The 14,745-nt window shown below is 37.5% G+C and overlaps 2 protein-coding genes across 2 annotated transcripts in view; one reads left to right on the forward strand and one right to left on the reverse strand.

The window, feature by feature from the left end:
- Positions 1–14,745, forward strand: part of LOC125242385 (zwei Ig domain protein zig-8-like) — a 237,137-nt gene that overhangs the window by 112,256 nt on the left and 110,136 nt on the right. The gene's annotated exons all lie outside the window — the stretch shown is intronic.
- LOC125242384 (facilitated trehalose transporter Tret1-like) lies at positions 5,236–9,296 on the reverse strand. Its single transcript, XM_048151187.1, has 7 exons — positions 9,072–9,296; positions 8,803–8,973; positions 8,269–8,421; positions 7,566–7,698; positions 6,881–7,098; positions 5,986–6,177; positions 5,236–5,474 (listed from the first exon to the last, which is right to left on the reverse strand). Exons 1-7 carry the CDS (start codon positions 9,258–9,260, stop codon positions 5,247–5,249), a joined length of 1,284 nt encoding a protein of 427 aa, XP_048007144.1. The 5' UTR covers positions 9,261–9,296; the 3' UTR covers positions 5,236–5,246.

Raw genomic sequence — 14,745 nt, forward strand, 5'->3', positions numbered from 1 at the left:
AGTTACGGCGTATTTTCTGTTAGTGATTGTATTACAGTCAAATACTTGATGAAACTGGAAATCATGTTCCGTCAGTCAACCTTGTTTTCCCTCTTAATAAGGTGTAGCACAGCAAAAGGAAAAAGTGTATTTATTTATTTGTATTTTTGCCCCGTATATGATGCGATGACGGCGATATGTTTATTTTTGGTAAGATATAATGTAATAAACGTTCCAGTTACGTAATTTTGAACACTGCTCCAAGTCGGAACATTTTAGTAACTCAGCCAAGCTCAGCCAATTAATCAGATCTTTGAATCGAAACGACTGCTCTGAAGTTACCTCACTAGAGGTAATCTGTAAAAGTTTTTAGTTGTCTGCTGTCAATAAAAGTTTTAAAAATAAAAACACAGAGCGCATCTCGCTATCAAACGTTGCAGTTTGGCAAGGATATTTATAATGTATAGTTATTAAATAAAATCCGGGATAACGCAAGGAGTTATTAAAGAAATTTAAATAAAATGTTTCCGGCGGTGGTAGGGATATAAATACGAAGACATGACGTGAACTTAAACCCATATTTACTAGCGGAAACTACATAGAGAAATATTACGTTATAATACATAGACTCAAAATCATGATTTTCTATTTATGGGTATGTCTTGATTTATTTTAATATAAAGAAACTATTTGAAAAATGCTTTTTAAAAACTTCACAATCAATCAAAAATTATGCATAAGTACCTACTTGTTTTTCGGTACGGTAAGCGCTAACGAAGGTATATTTCTAAAACCCTTTAAAGTAAGTCAGTTTAGTGGTTCACATTTAATCCATACTGATATTATTAATGGGAAAGTGTGTGTGTCTGTTTGTTTGTCCGTCTTTCGCGGCATTTATATTGACGTGATTTTTTAAGTGGAGATAGTTGAAGGGATGGAGAGTGGCGAAGCCGCGGGAAAAATCTAGTATTACATTTATGTGTTAGAGTTCACTACGGAATAATTCAATGTTTATCAGGTTCAGACTATCCTAATACTCAAATAAGCCTAATAGGTACTCAAATCATCAGCTTATTGGAAACTACTTAGTTTGAATAATAAAGCAGTAAGGTAAATAAGGTAAAGTCAATACGGGTTAGTGTGTCATAAGAAGTGTGTCTGGCGACTCTGGCGCTCACATTTGGCCAGTTAAACCAATGACCAGTGTTTATTGACAGTTCATATCCGCCAGTAATCGTGAGTAGCAAGTACCTACTAAAAGTATGAACTCGCAAGAACACTAATTGTGTCAAATGTGAAGGCCAGTCACAATTCCCCTTATGACACATTTATCCGTATTGAATTGACCTTACCCTATAATTATGTACATATTGGTGAAATACTATATACATCGAGCGGATTTTTCAATATTATTACAAATAAAAAACCTAAGTGTACATTTTGTTCGGTTTAATATGAGTAACTAATATTTACCTCCTCTAATTAAATTAATTATAATTGTATCCGATCGTAGTAAAGAAAATGTATTTAGTCTAATGACTGTAAAATTTTTTAAGTATTACCTACTGTTCATGATTTCTTTTGCTTACCTATTAGCTTACATACCTAATTTTGTTAGTAATGTTAACAATCTTTATATTCAGTAATGAACCTCCAGCACGGGTAGCATGGTCGCGCGATAGACGATAAAATATCAGGCCGTCCCTATCGCACTATTAGTAAGTGCGATAGGGACGGCCAGATGTTTTATCATTTATCGCGCGACCATAATTGCCTGCCAGGTCTTTTTTTTATCCAAATTACTTAGTAGGTACCTACATTGTAGTACACCAACTCATTTGTTTATGTGACTGTTTGTGTTCTAAATAAATTAAAAAAAAAAATATATTGCACGGTAAGAGCGTGCGACTTTCGGTCTGGAGGCTCGTACCAATGACTTTTTCGGAACTTATGTGCGAAATGTCTTTTCATATTTTCCAGTCGCATTTTGGTGAAGGAAAACATCGCGAGGAAACCGGACTAATTCCAATAAGGCCTATTAGTTACCCTGCGGGTTGGAAGGTCAGGTGGCGGTCGCTTTCGTAAAACTAGTGTCTACGCCAAATTTTGTGATTAGCTGTCAAAGCGGACCCCAGGCTCCCATGAGCCGTGGCAAATGCCGGGATAACACAAGAAGGATGATGATTGCACTGTGTAAGCACTTACATAAACACGCCTGTACAGTATTCCCAAAACATTTAGGCATAAAACTGCTCAAGTTTCACTCATAGCAATTATGGGGTTGAAAGATAACGAAATCGTTGCACTGTAGTGACAGGGAGCTAGCCTATAGTCTACACCACAAATTGAACCCATATTCCGCAGTCGACTTTTACGACACGGGAGGAAAAGGGGTGGTTCTTTACCCATCACCACACCTGTGTCACAGTATAATAAAGAGTACTATCGTACAGTATGACGATTCCCGCTCTCCGCTGAAAGTGCCGCCCTCCCCCTCTGTTACCTCACAGTTACCGCCTGTCAAAAACGCGAACAGTCGACCTGTCATATTTCACTCATACAAGCATAGTACGCGTTCACCTACACGAGCTTAGACTGTGTGCTAGGAACGCGCCACTTTCATATATTTGATCGCCATGCATATACGATAGTACTCTTTATTATACTGTGCCATCAGTGTCCGAGGTGTAATAGTAGTACCTAGTAAGTAGTAATCTTAATACAGGATGATTTTGTAAGTATTAGTAAGGAAGTATAGGTACATTTCGACTGACGTGAATAAATTGATGCCGGTCATTTCTATACTTAGAACGGAACAGTCCATGTTTTTTTCGCGATTTTAGCATTGGTATTAAGTATTGCAAAGTTTGATTAGTGATTCTTAGAACAAATTAAATTATTCTCATTTGAAAATATTTTAATTTGTATTTTTAAGTAGTAACACTACTATCAAGCCTTCGGTAATTGTGTCATATACTTGGAAATTTCGACCCTTGCTTTCGTGATCCGATGGCCGAGTGGTTTTACAGGCATCCGTCCGGTTAACGGAGTACGCTGGTTCGATTCCAGCTCGGAACACTTGGAGGCCTTGGTCACTTTTTCTTTGTATATGACATTTATTTAATGTTGATTAGTGATGATGATGATGATGTCCTCCCAGACGTATCCGTCGACGGCGACACCTGGACAATTCAGGTATTTTATAAGTTCTGACGTGCATGGGCTCGAACGTGACTTGCGAAGCCGAGTTTTGTTTTAAACTTCCGGTCGCAAGTCATGCAGTAAAGCTCACCATTTGCGTCATAGGTGTATGTGTAGGAGGGCTTGGGCCGAGATTTTCGGATCTGGCGTTTAGCGTCAAGATCTTCGAGGCATGCACTTTCGAAGTCGTTGAGACCAGTGTTGATCGCAGTTCGCCAGTCCGATCTCTGAGTTGCAAGCTCCTCCCATGATTCACACGATATACCGATGGCCGACAGGTGGCGCTTTAGGTTATCCTTGTACCTCAGATATTGCCCACCAGCCTTGCGTTTACCCGAAGCTAGTTCAGAGTAAAACACAATTTTGGGCAATCTTGATGGTGGCATGCGCACAAGGTGTCCACACCAACGCAGTTGACCTTTGATGAGTAGGCATTCCATACCCTTCATACCAGTACGACGCAGAACCTCCGAGTTTGGAACACGATCCTGCCATCTCACCCGAAGAATTGCTCGGAGACACTTTAGGTGGAAGGTGTCGAGACGTTTGATGTCTCCCTTGTACAGACAACAGGTCTCCGAAGCATAAAGCAACACAGGCAGAACTATTGCTTTGTAAACGGCGAGTTTAGTGTGAAGCCTGAGATCGTGTGATTTCCAAACTCGTTGGTTGAGTCCGCCAAAGGCTGCTGCAGCTTTTGCTATCCTGGAGGATATCTCAGACTCGAGGCGATTGATTAGTACTTACAAAATCATTCGTTCTACAAAAGTTCTAAAGTCAATAAATTCTAGTGCCGTATATAAAATACAGCAAAGCCTACGCCGTATATGGCTCAGAATCATAATGTCCCGTTAACTCTTGGCTTCACACCGGGCCAGTTGGCTCGGCTCCATTCCGCTTTGTTCAGTGAAACATGGGAGTATTAGCCTCGATGACGTCACTCTGGTAATTCTTTGTAATTGGATCTATACTCGTAGTGGAATGGCTTAGCTGTTTCTGGATTTGTTTTATTTTATTAAAGACCGAGTAAGTGCCGATTGGATCCCGAACATAGCCGAAGTATTGAAATGGTGAATTTTATGAAATTTTCGTTAGCTAATTGTAACATAAATACGCAGCGTAAACGGCAGTTTTCATACTCATTTTCTATTCCTATATTTAGACAATAGATTTAAATGGTTTTCTACTACGATACTTGCGTTGTATCCGAGAAACGTGGTCCAAAAGTTCTTAAAATTTGTAAGGCGCCATCTCGTTTCTTCCCTCGTTTTTTATCCCTTTCTGGTTTTTCGTTTTTATATAAGTAGATTACGACTCACTGATAATATGAGCAAAATATACATTAATACTTCATGAAGGCAGTATACTCAGCGATCGTCTCTACTTTCGTTTTAATGGTGACTTTTGGGTGATAAAAGGAACAGAATTTTTGAAAGGAGAATCTACCTATTGTATAAGCGCTGGTAGCCTAGCGGTAAGTACATGCGACTTTCGTTCCGGAGGTCGCGGGTTCGAACCCCGGCTCGCACCAATGAGTTTTTCGGAATTTATGTGCGAAATGTCATTTGATATTTGCCAGTCGCTTTTCGGTGAAGGAAAACATCGTGAGGAAACCGGACTAATTCCAATAAGGTCTAGTTCGGGTTGGAAGGTCTGTAATGTTATTTGTTTTGACATGTTCCGTCAATCACTTGACACTCACTTGAATGTTATTCTTAAGGGTCTCTCACACTAATAAATTCATTTATTATGTATGAAAATGATGAAAAAAATTTTTTTTGCGAATTTAACTAAAACTGATATACAGGATGGTTCCTGATAATGAACCTAGCTACGTGTCGAATTTAACAGAAAACAAAAACAACACGGTGTATACATAGAAAACATCCATGACTCAGGAACAAATATCTGTGCTCATCACACAAATAAATGCCCTTACCGGGATTCGAACCCGGTACCGCGGCGCAGCAGGCAGGGTCACTACCGACTGCGCCAGACCGGTTAGGTTATAAATTAGGCACTATCGAATGGATAAGTCTTTGAATAAAAGTCCGGTAGGTATTTATTCATTTACTTCTGCCCTCAAGTTCCTTGTTTATCTGCACCAAAGTTTTCCCCTTAGTCTCAGGTAAAGCCACATACACAATGATTACTCCAATAAAGTTGAACAACGAAAACCCGAAGAACATTGTGTGCATGCCGAAGTACTCGGTGATCGGTGCAAAGACCATAGTTTGTATTGAACAGATACCCCAACTGTAGCATACTAGAAGCCCGAGAATTTTTGTTCTTAGCTAAAACAAAATAAACGATTTTTTTAACAAGCAGAAACGTACGCGAACATTGAATGGTAAGCTTAGAATAAAATTAAAAATTTTCAATTCAACTTATAACTCAGAATTTGGCCCATATCGTGGCTTCTTGGGGGCTTAGATGTCCACAGAGGCTGTGGGTTCAAACCTTACCCCATTTTGTTCCATTTTTAAATTTAAATTGAAATAGTGATGTAATGTCACAAAAAATAAACAACCGGATATACACCTCTTTTTTTCGGGTGAGGAGGTAAAAGCGGCAAATGACTGGACATATAGTGATAATAACAAGAAAGATGCGACTAGTATTAGCATACTACAGTAAATAAATATGTACCTAATGTTTGTTTATTATTATTTATTTATTCAATTAATATACATGTGGATACAAGAACATTATTTTAAATATATGGCTCCACAAAACTATTTATATAGTTTGACTGTGGAGTCAGAGCTCGCTAATATAACAAAACAAAAATATCGCTATATTTACCTGCATGTTGAACATTTCAGATATGACTACGTATGGTAGAGGCATATGCTGTCCACTTGAATACAAGGACATGCCAATACACACGACTGCTAGCCATGACGGCAAAGATTGTCCATTATTTTGCACGAGGATTATTACTCCCAACACGGCCAACGGTATACCAGAGAAAATGGCACTTAGCATTATTAGAGGCTGTAAAATACAAATGTAAATACAGTCACCACAAAATAGTCACCACAACAATTATGATTGCTATCGAAATCCACTTAATATACCTTACTATGGGACATCTGATTTTAAATTTGATAAATATAAGGTTAGTATGTAAATAGGCCATACAAATCAGATCCAGAAAATAACGATTTAAGGAATTAATTCCCATAATGCTGGAAGTTATCTTAATGGCTTAATTTTATTCTAAAAGCAATTATTTTGAGTCTGTTCCACTCCATCCCAAGAGACGTGGATACATTTTCGCAGCCTAAAAATATATATACAGGGTGTAAACCTAATACGGGCGAACCTCTTAACGGTGGTGAGTATAGGACATAAAAAATGGAATTAGATAACTTTTACTTAAAATTGAAATATTTTTTTTATCCATACAAATTAATTCGGCCCGCAACGTAATGCAAACACACTCGCGTTAAACGCTCATTGACAGTTGTCATTGATTGTCATCGCAACCACGTTTACAGTACATTGCTGCTGGGAAATTTTTCAAAAATTAATTATGGGCTGAAACTGAAGAGTAACTCAAAAACACCTCTTAATTAATGATAACAATATTGAATTATATGCCTTGTTTCATTTATCGCCCTTATTACGTTTACGCACTGTATATATTGTTTTCGGTATCGACTATTATATAAACCATTTTTAAAGATAATATTACCTTTCTCCCAAACTTCTCTATAGTTAATACCGATAATAAAGATCCCAAGGTCATAAGAGCTGGAAAAGACAGGGCTTGGACTTCTGGGGCAAAGGATACTCCAGCGTTTCTAAGGATCACTGACGCGTAGGTCAGAATAGCGTACACCCCACTCATGTCCAACAATGTGATGATCAAACACGATAACCACAAACCTTTTCTTGTCGTCGGTTCACATACTGAAAATGAAAACAATAGTAAAATAAACCAGCCAAGTGCGTATCTGTGATGCCATAGATTAAATATAAGAACGTCATACCATTCATTAAAATGCAACCGCCTAAAAACGTGCACACACTACACATGCTACATACTATCTACATTTGTAGATTGGCGTTAAGTGTCACTTTCGAGCCATAAATCTATGTCAAAAGTGACAGTTAACGCCATCTACAAGTATAATCGAAAGCTAAAAGACATTTTTTTGTGGCGCCATCTATGTGTGGTGTAGTGTATGCGCGTTTTTAGGCGGTCGCATTTTAATGTATGGGATGGTATGATGTTCTTATATTTAATCTATGCTGAGGCGCATAATGAAGAGATCCATCGCGGCAGTTTTCGTTACAGGTAAATTCAAAGAGAAAATTTAATATTTAACAAAACTAAAAATGTAGCATGATCAGATCATATATTGTTTAATACTTACTAATAGATTTCCAAGAAACTGGTGGCAGGTTTTCGTACTCCGCAACTTCGTTTTTGGCAATCATGATTTCCCGTTCTACTTCTTTGTCGTTTACTTCTAGTCCTCTTAGCCAGGCTATCACTTCAGCAGCTTTCTAAGTACAATAAATAAAGAGGATATCAGAATAAAGCATCTTAGTGCTGATTTAGGTAGTGAGAGAACTTGCAAGCGACTTTCAGTATATTGCGGTATTTAATTGGTGCGCTAAATGGTATGTAACCTAAACAATCCGTAATGTAACTAAAATCGCCCACCGTGGAAATGCCCCTTAGACTTATTACGTTTGCTCTTTATTTCATGATATATTTATGAGTATTCTTTTTTCTCTCTTAGTGGCGAGATGGGCAGGGTCGCCATGAGATATGATGAAGTTGGAGGGTCGAATGGAGGTTAAGTAAAACTGGTCATTATGGATGATGTGTTGTAGTGTCGATAATCAATACAGGAGAGAGAGCAAAGTAAACTAAAGATACCTTATTTAAAGTAAATTATTGCTTACATGCTATTTATTCACTTACGTGTGTCACATGTATGTTGCAGACAGTACCGTTAAGTTACTGTTAAAGTGTTAATTAGGGATATACTACAGTAGGAATTGTAAGTATATATTTATCTTAATACGCTTTCTGCAGTTTAATTTTGATGTAAAAAAATCCATGCTTACCTCAAATTTTCCTCTCTTTACCAAAAAAGCAGGAGATTCGGGTATTATAAATAGTGCAACTAGGTTAAGGATCGGAATCCAAGTAACTATCCAGAGTACGGTATAGAAATCCAAATATGCTCCCATCGCGTACATTATTAGCAATCCTATGCTCTGAAAAACAAATAAATAGTATTGGTATTTAACAATTATTCTACTCTCTGGCAGAAATCAGTGAAGCCGCTAAGAAAATAGAGAAACCGTCATAAAATTACATTTAAAATATGATATGCCATGCCAGCTACATTTTTAATTGTATTTCTATTGCTGTTGCAGAATCAACATTGGGCGTTAATGTTGCCGCTATAAATCTGTCAATTTATTTGTCAAAATAAGCATTTTATCGAGGAACGAAACTAACATTATTTTTTGCTACACTGTCATTGTCACTATCACGCATGCAGTAGCAATTTTAACGAAGTCAAACATATAAATGCCACAACTCAGTTGCATACATATCAAGTGCTTTATTTTCAGAATCCTACATTAACCTACCAGTAGGAGTATTCCAAAGGATCCCAAAATGCCTCTTAAGGAGTCTTGAGCAATTTCTTTAATGTACACAGGAGCGACACAAAACACGCCGCCCCCGGCTATCCCGCAACACGCCTGCGATATCATTAGACTTATAGGGTGCGCTGACACCAACTTTAAGGCGAAACCAAACTGAAATTAATATTAAAATTCAATACATTAGATTCTTCATATTTGAGATGTCGATATGACATTAAAATAGGTACCTACAATAAAAATTCAATACTTACAATCTGTGGTATAACTACTAAGATCAAAGACAGGCGTCGTCCATAAGAATCTGCTATGTAACCATATATAACTGCTGTGCCGGTGGCAACGGTACTAATACCACTAGCTATAATAGAGATCTCGTAGTTAGAGAGTGGGTAGCCACATGGACTATTCTCAGACTGAAGAACGATGATAAAGGGTGACATCCAGCCGTTTTGCAAACCATATATAAGTACTGTGGCCCCAGCTAAAACAAAAAATTAAATATTGAAGTATACCAGCCATGCTAGCAGTAATTTCTGTAAGGGTCAAAGGTACCTGGAGACATCATATCAGGGCCTTTGAATGCGAAGACTGAACCAGGGTTCCTGTAATGAATAATCATCTCCCCTCCCACACTACAAAATCCGTCGTCACAAATCTCTTTCTAAATCTGTTATTATTATAAAGCTATTAGCTTAGATATCCAAGATGTACCTACATTTTCATTGAGTTTTGGAAGTCGGTTAAGAGCGCTTTCAAAAAATCTGCTTGCTCGCATTTTGACGCCGGCGGCGCTGGCGTGCGCCTGTGTGCAGACGCACACTATAACCAGAAGCATAACGATTGTAGCCTGCGGTACAGACATAGCGTGCGATCCTCTTCGAACCAACCTTACGTGCGGCTAGAGCGAAAGGGATAGCATTCATGGTCGGTACCGCCACGCCGTCAGTAGCGTTGCGGACTAACCATTATTGATACTTGCGTAAAAACACCACCATATATATTACATATTTGCATACATGATTTCGTGCATAAATACTTGACCTTTTAGTTTAATTATTAAACTTATCACAGTTTTTTTTATTAAAACGTGTGTAGCCTTGGAAGAAATAAATTAAAAAACTTTTATAATATAATAAATTGTGTATATAATATTGTCTTCTGTCACCGCGATAGTTACTCATGAAATAAATTTATGGAATCAGATTATATCGCGTATAATGAATATAATCCGTTTTCTTAGTTTTATTTCATTTTGTATATGATATGTTTTCTAGGTTCTTTTCGGTGAAGGAAAACATCGTGAGGAAACCGGACTTATTCCAATAAGGTCTAGTTTACCCTTTGGGTTGAAAGGTCAGATAGCAGTCGCTTTCGTAAAAACTAGTGTCTACGCCAAATCTTGGGATTAGTTGTCAAAGTGGACCGCAGGCTCCCATGAGCCGTGGCAAATGCTGGGATAACGCAAGGAAGATGATGTTGTTTTCTAGGTACATATATATAATGGAACTAAGATCGGTTTTCTTTAATTTTAAGTAGTTTTTTTTAATATTTAAAATGTGTTTTTAGGGTTTCGTAGTCAACTAGGAACCCTTATAGTTTCGCCATGTCTGTCTGTCTGTCCCTCCGTCCGTCCGTCCGTCCGCGGATAATCTCAGTGACCGTTAGAACTAGAGAGCTGAAATTTGGTACCAATATGTATATCAGTCACGCCGACAAAGTGCAAAAATAAAAAGTGGAAAAAATGTTTTATTAGGGTACCCCCCTACACGTAAAGTGGGGAGTGATTTTTTTTTTCATTTCAACCCTAACGTATGATTTATTGTTGGATAGGTATTTAAAAATAAATTACTGAAATCGTTTTTTGATAATATTAATATTTTCGCGAATAATCGCTCCTAAAGGAAAAAAAAGTGTGTCCCCCCCCCCTCTAACTTTTTAACCATATATTTAAAAAATATTTAAAAATCACAAAAGTAGAACTTTATAAACTTTCTAGGAAAACTGTTTTGAACTTGATAGGTTCTGTAGTTTTTGAAAAATATGGAAAACTACGGAAGAGCCGAGCGGCTATTTACCAACGCGGCTTTAAAAACCGGCCGAGAGCGTGTCGGGCCACGCTCAGTGTAGGCACTGAGCGTGACCCGACACGCTCTCGGCCGGTTTTTAAATATTATGTTGTTTTAATTGCATGGAGCACAGGAAGGTCCACATCTATGTATTAGTTTTTTGTAAGGGAATACAACTCTACGCTACGCCTACCTGCTTTAGTTGACTGTTGACACACTGAGACAGTGGATGCGCCAGAGTATAAAAGAGTGATCACCATCTCTTGTCAAAGATCTTGTTGAGACGAATCAAACGAACCCAAACACGAAGTGGTTTCAAGACCTGGTCGTGGAATACTCTTGACTACCTTCCAGCTTCATCATCAGATCCTGGGTACCATCTCTTGTCAAAGATCTTGTTGAGACGAATCAAACGAGCCCAACCACAGAAGAGTTTCAAGACCTGGTTGTTGAATACTCTTGACTACCTTCCGGCTTCACCATCAGATCCTGGGTACCATCTCTTGTCAAAGATCTTGTTGAGACGAACCAAACGAGCCCAAACACGGAGTGGTTTCAAGACCTGGTTGATGAATTCTCTTGACTACCTTCCAGCTTCATCATCACATCCTGGGTACCATCTCTTGTCAAAGATCTTGTTGAGACGAACCAAACGAGCCCAAACACGAAATGGTTTCAAGACCTGGTTGATGAGAACTCATGACTACCTTCCGGCTTCATCATCAGATCCTGGGTACCATCACCTCTTGTCAAAGATCTTGTTGAGGCAAATCAAACGAGCCCAAACACGAAATGGTTTCAAGACCTGGTTGATGAGAACTTATGACTACCTTCCGGCTTCATCATCAGATCCTGGGTACCATCACCTCTTGTCAAAGATCTTGTTGAGGCGAATCAAACGAGCCCAAACACGAAATGGTTTCAAGACCTGGTTGATGAGAACTCATGACTACCATCTGACTTCATCATCAGAACCTGAGTACCATCTATTGTCAAAGATTTTGTTTGAGACGAGTCAGTAACCTAAAATGATATTCAATAATAAATAATACTTACTAAAAATATTAGTCAAGTTAATTAGTTAGTTACCAAAGTCGTCAACCCAAGGATCAAAGTTTTCGGTCGCAGTATACATGCAACAGTACAGCCAAACACGCACTCAAGTGCGGTTTTGGACACGGCGGATGCCGCACACAATGACAAAATAACTTCGCGATCGTCGAGCCGCGTGCGGAGCGGACTAACATACGTCCTGCCTCTACAAGCTCTGCCGCGGTACTGACATCGCAAAGCGCGCGTAACCGGTAATAAAGAGGCATTTTTAAAAAATCGTCAAAAATATTAAATTGCAATTAATAGAAAACTTTTGCATAAAATCTGTTTGAGTAAGCGTTGCAGATTATTTTTATATTAAAGCTACTTCAAAAACACGTAAGTTTTCGAAGAAATTGACACTTATTCTGAGGTGATTTCTGAAACAAATTGGATTCATCATATCCTCATTTACTCTATTCTAAAGCCTTATAACAAAGAAGTAGTCTCAGAAGATTGTAGTACAGGATATACATAATACAAATTTACCACTTGAAGCATTCAAAACTATCCAAATTTTACAAAGTAGACGGACTAAGTCAGCACTTTTCGCGGGTTTTCCTAAACATGCACCAGAAAAAAAATCATAATTCATTAAGTGAGTTAGTTTTTAAAAATCCAGTCTCACAAAATGTAAGTTAAGAAGATGTCCTAATCGAATCCTGAACTTAATAAGTCTTTTAGATGACGGAAAGTGTAGCATTTTGCCGACTAAAACTATCAATTTTACATTATTACGACGTTTTCGTTGAATGCCCTCTTAAAAACGGTAAGCTTAGCAAATATTTACATAATGTAACCAAAGTTTACATTTCTAATTTCAATTTGTGTACATTTCTAAAAACTTACCAATAATACCAATTATCCATTGTTTATAAACAGTGCCCTTTGTTGAATGTTCATAATTTTTCATTTTATTTATATTATTTTCCTTTTATCCAATGTATGCAGTATCAAATATTAACAATTTTGTTCAGTATTTTGCTTCAAATATATTGCTTAAACACGTTTAATTTATAGGCACAACTCACAGGACGTCTTTATAGGTAATATTTTCGCAAAGTGAATTAATGTGTTTATTTTAAATGTCCTAAATATAGGTAGTCAAACATAATATTTATTTTCTTCTTTATCAGTAGCTTTGATATTAATAAGCCGCACTAAAGATAAGTAAAGTCTTGAGTAATGAAGATTGTACGAAGACAGCGAATTTCATTGTATTTGCACATCAAAAATATTAAAGGTGACATATTGAATAAACATGACGCATGTAAAGAAACTTAATAAATAATATTATTATGCTACAAAAAAGGGCGACAAATATCAAAGTGTCATTGAACCCTTGATATAAATAAGAAATCGAGTAAATATTGAGTATTTTTGAACGACAAGTTCTGGATTAATTGTTTACGAGATTGTCGGTGAGGACATAATACAGCAATTCCCGATAAGTTTGTACATTTGGATCACGTCTCCGAATTGGATAAAAGTCCATGATGCTGAGCAAGATCCACTAGGTTTCCCAAAATGTCCTAAGTTGATTGTACTTTCCTTTTTTGTTACCGAAAATGTATAGAAATCTGGTAACAAAAAAGGAAGGTTTCGAACAAACTATATAGGACATTTTGGGAAACCTAGGGGATCTTGTTCAGCATCACGGACTATCAGCCTACCAATTTTTATCAAAATCGGAGACGTGATCCAAATGTACAAACTTTTCAGGTATTGCAGAATATTGGATCACTATTTTTGATTCTACATTTGTGTATCTCAATATTAAAAACGAAATATTTAGTAAAGTAAGTTGCAGAGATGAGTGACCCAGAAACAATATGTTTATATATATGTCGGATCGTGGGCGTATCATACCAGAACCGTTGTCAGGACCCGTTGTAGTTGTTTATGAGAGCTTTTCAATGAAATACCATGTCCATTTCACAGAATTTACTTCACAAAATCAATTACACATTAAATTGCGTTATAGATTACATCCCGCCTATTATTTCGAGCAAACTGCCGGATTAGACCGAAGAATCTCCAACAACGCCAGCACTCCTCAACCATTTCCCCTGCAGCTCGATTGGCAACCTCCAATCATCTGTTCATCATCTGTTTTTCGATTCTGTTCTTTTAGACAATAGCGTCCTCTCTGACGTTTTGGCAGAACTCAGTCGAATACCAGCCAGGTTGTACAAAGTTGTAAAACCCTTGTTTGCTCCATTTGTCAAATATAGCGTCATAAAACGTATCTTAAACCACATTTTGGTCATTCTCCAACATATATATAAACTATAGAATGAGTCAAAATAATTCAAAGGTTCAAAGACAGGTATATTTTATGAGATTAGAAGTTTCCCATCCGCATTGGCCTTGCGTGGGGACTACAAAGCCAGAGCTATTCTCATGCGTGAGAGCTGGGGAGGCCTGTGCCCAGTAGTGAGATCCAATATTAATAAATATATTACTATGACTAGTCCGTTAAATTTGACAAGTCATTAGGTTCATTATCAGGAACCACTCTTTATATCACTTTTAGTTAAACTCGCAAAAAAAAATCATCGTTCTCATTTATAATAAATGAATTAACACGTTCACTGCGTTACGGGGGTTTTTGAACCCCGTACGGTGTCATCACTCAGTGCGGGTGAGAAAAATCGTGTTCACTCCGCTGGTGCGGAAGCTGTATTTTGGTCATTTTTGCAACTACGAAAATGACAAATATACACTTGGATTTCTGTTCAAAAGTATTATTTATTGATATATTAAT

This window comes from Leguminivora glycinivorella, chromosome 2 (assembly GCF_023078275.1).
Source record: "Leguminivora glycinivorella isolate SPB_JAAS2020 chromosome 2, LegGlyc_1.1, whole genome shotgun sequence".
In the NCBI taxonomy this organism is placed as follows: domain Eukaryota; kingdom Metazoa; phylum Arthropoda; class Insecta; order Lepidoptera; family Tortricidae; genus Leguminivora; species Leguminivora glycinivorella.

Coding starts and splice junctions, on each gene's coding strand:
- LOC125242384 (XM_048151187.1), bottom strand. CDS start 9,260: ATGTCACCCTTTATCATCGTTCTTCAGTCTGAGAATAGTCCATGTGGC. Junction 7,099..7,565: donor AGTTTCTTGGAAATCTATTA/GTAAGTATTAAA, acceptor TTTCATTTTCAG/TATGTGAACCGACGACAAGA. Junction 6,178..6,880: donor TAGAGAAGTTTGGGAGAAAG/GTAATATTATCT, acceptor TGTATTTTACAG/CCTCTAATAATGCTAAGTGC.